The sequence below is a fragment of the Eleutherodactylus coqui genome, chromosome 10, assembly GCF_035609145.1.
Source record: "Eleutherodactylus coqui strain aEleCoq1 chromosome 10, aEleCoq1.hap1, whole genome shotgun sequence".
Taxonomy (NCBI): domain Eukaryota; kingdom Metazoa; phylum Chordata; class Amphibia; order Anura; family Eleutherodactylidae; genus Eleutherodactylus; species Eleutherodactylus coqui.
This window is the reverse complement of record NC_089846.1, coordinates 41,855,202-41,858,110: the sequence shown is the minus strand read 5'-3', so window position 1 is coordinate 41,858,110 and position 2,909 is coordinate 41,855,202. Positions and strand designations below refer to the sequence as shown.

Genomic DNA, 2,909 nt, shown 5'->3' with positions numbered 1-2,909 from the left:
TTTTTTTTACTGGGGAGGGGTTCTTGTGCAATGAGCCAATTTGTAAAGAAAACACACAGCTCCATTTTCTCTGCAGTGGCCAGGTTTGGTATTACAGGCAAAGTTCCCATCAAAGAGAATTGCTGCAGCAATCAGCCCAGTACTCAAGAACATCGGTCTGGTAAACAGCTGATTGGTGGGGGTCCCAGGTGGTGAACCTCTGGCGGTCTACTATTGATAACCTATTCTACAGATAGGCCGTCAATAGCAGACACATGGACAACCCCTATAAGGTTCATATAGCCAGGTATGTACATGGTTGAATGCAGTAATGTTAGATTTCACAATTTATGCACATTTCTAAAATCTGTACTTTTTTGAATGGACACAATATAGGAATTGCAGCTGGTAAAGCTAATGATTGACTGACCACCAACACATGCATTCCCAGCTCCCTAACTTGACAGACAGTGTAAGCAAAATAAAACCGACACTTATGACATGCTCTAGAAGGAGAGGCGTAGAAATTCCACAGCCCGGTGCAAGTATATTTAGAAAAAAAAATACTCTAAAAATAACAAGTAATACAGGAGGGGGTGGGAGTCGTTGCGGGTAGCTATGAGGCCAATGCTGTAGAAGGTGAACAGATCGGGAAGACCCCTAAAACACAGAGACTAGCTGCGGTGATTTGCTTCTGCTGTAGGTAAGACTGCACTGATTGCTTTACTTTTTTGCAGACCTCAACATGACTGATTACACGTTTTTGCTCTTCTACTAAGGTGAGATGTGACCAATGCTCAAATGGGAGACTGGAACTTGCTAGGAAAACTTCTTGAGAAAGCACAAGAACATTCTACGGTCGTGGGCAAAGTCTGGTTGACAGTCCTGTTCATCTTCCGAATACTTGTCTTAGGATCAGCAGCAGAAAAAGTTTGGGGAGATGAGCAGTCCGGCTTCACCTGCGACACCAAACAACCTGGTTGTCAGAACGTGTGCTACGACAAAACATTCCCCATTTCCCACATTCGCTTCTGGGTGCTTCAGATTATTTTTGTATCAACCCCAACTCTCATTTACCTAGGACACATCCTCCATCTTGTACGCTTAGAGGAAAAGCAGAAGCAAAGAGAGACGTTGCGTCGAAGTAAGGGAAACCCTCAGAGTGACCAACAGCTACTCCTTGAACCACCAGAAGACTCTAAGCCACCACTCAAAGACGAAATGGGCAAAGTGCGGTTGCGAGGGGCACTTCTGCGCACCTACATTTTTAATGTACTCTTCAAAACTTTGTTTGAGGTAGGATTCATTGTGGCACAGTATTTTCTATATGGGTTTCAGCTGCGACCGCTCTACACGTGTGACCGGTGGCCTTGCCCCAACACCGTGAACTGCTACATTTCGCGTCCTACAGAAAAGACCATATTCATTCTCTTCATGTTGGCTGTAGCATGCTTGTCTCTACTGCTCAATCTGATTGAGATTTACTACCTGGGATTCACCAAGTGTAGACAAGGCCTATCAGGCACACATTACAAGTCCGTGCCCAAACTTCCATCCAAGACTGGAAGCATGACTCAAACACACATTATTCCACATTACTCCGACTACGCTCCTTCAAAGGACGAACCCAGTTTTAGCCCATCTTTGTCATTTCCGCTCTCCTCTAGTAAGAATGCACCATCTACAATAGAGAGCAGCCAGGCTGCGAGGAAGCAGAACCAAGAGAACCGGGCTGTAGAACGGCATGCTAATCCAGAGATGAATGCCACAACCGAGAGTGGAAGCGAACTGGATCACAATGACCAGCAGAGGCTACAAAGCCGAAACAGCAGACAAAGTAGCACCAAGTCAAGACCCGGGGCGCTTGCAGTGTAAAGAGATACATATGAAATTGCAGAAAAAGAAATTCCACTATCCACATTTTAAGTCTTTGACCTGACTACTAAGGATCTAGAACAGTTGGGGTCGATTTAAGTGGCAAGATTCGGTACACCGCCGCGTTATAGCCTATGAGGCCAACAATTATTCATATGGATGATCATGTGCAAAAAAAAAAGTAATGGTATGTCCTATTCCTGGCCATTTTCACGGATGAGATTAGGACATGCAAACGAGGTCTGTAAGCTGCTTGATGTTAGTTGTGCCTGTAATTCTCATGTGAATCCCGACTACTTAGTAAGCCTGTCTGAATGTACAAATGTCCTGATTAGAGATGAGCGAACGTACTCGGTTCGGGTGTTTTTGCACTCGAGCACCGCTTTTTCCGAGTAACCGACTACTCGGCCGAAAAGATTCGGGGAGCAGCGTGGTGGAGCGGGGGGTAGCAGTGGGGAACAGGGGGGAGCTCTCCCCCCCCCCTCCCGCACACCCCCGGCGCCCCCCGAATCTTTTACTCAGTTACTCGGAGAAAAGCGGTGCTCGGGTCCAAAAAACACCCGAACCGAATACGTTCGCTCATCTCTAGTCCTGATACCTCTACAAAGTATCTTATACCACAAAGTATCAATCTGGTATAAAACCTAACAGGCTGTCGCGTTGTATAGACGGTGTGCGAAAGAGCCGAATGATGAATGTATGCATATGCTGGTGCAAATGATATTTGTCATAATGCAAATGATGCCAAAAAGTCATTAAAACAGAAAATTTATGACCGCCGGCAACTCAAAGCAGTATATATTATGTCCTAATTATGCGTCGTTAACATTTCCTCTGAATGAGATGCGGTTCTCTATCCTGGTTATTATATACGGATACAAATAAAATGGCTTTATAGAGGCTAAGAAGAGCTATAAAATGTAACAGGCCTTCAGATATAATAAATGCTGAGTGCAATGGAACGGCTTGGGGTGTGGATGGGAGAGGCTGTGTGTGTAAAAGGCAGTGGATGTGATTAGGTTTCGCAGAAATGAATACTCCTAATAAAGGTGAAC

At 45.1% G+C, this 2,909-nt stretch overlaps 1 protein-coding gene across 2 annotated transcripts; it reads left to right on the top strand.

The window, feature by feature from the left end:
* Nucleotides 1-595: 595 nt before the first annotated feature.
* LOC136580362 (gap junction alpha-3 protein-like) lies at nucleotides 596-2,645 on the top strand. 2 transcript variants are annotated; one of them, XM_066580870.1, is made up of 2 exons: nucleotides 596-678; nucleotides 759-2,645. In XM_066580870.1, exon 2 carries the CDS (start codon nucleotides 781-783, stop codon nucleotides 1,852-1,854), a length of 1,074 nt encoding a protein of 357 aa, XP_066436967.1. In that variant the 5' UTR covers nucleotides 596-678; nucleotides 759-780; the 3' UTR covers nucleotides 1,855-2,645. The 2 variants fall into 2 exon arrangements, with proteins under 2 accessions (XP_066436967.1, XP_066436966.1); XM_066580869.1 differs by having other exon boundaries at nucleotides 596-682.
* Nucleotides 2,646-2,909: the final 264 nt, after the last annotated feature.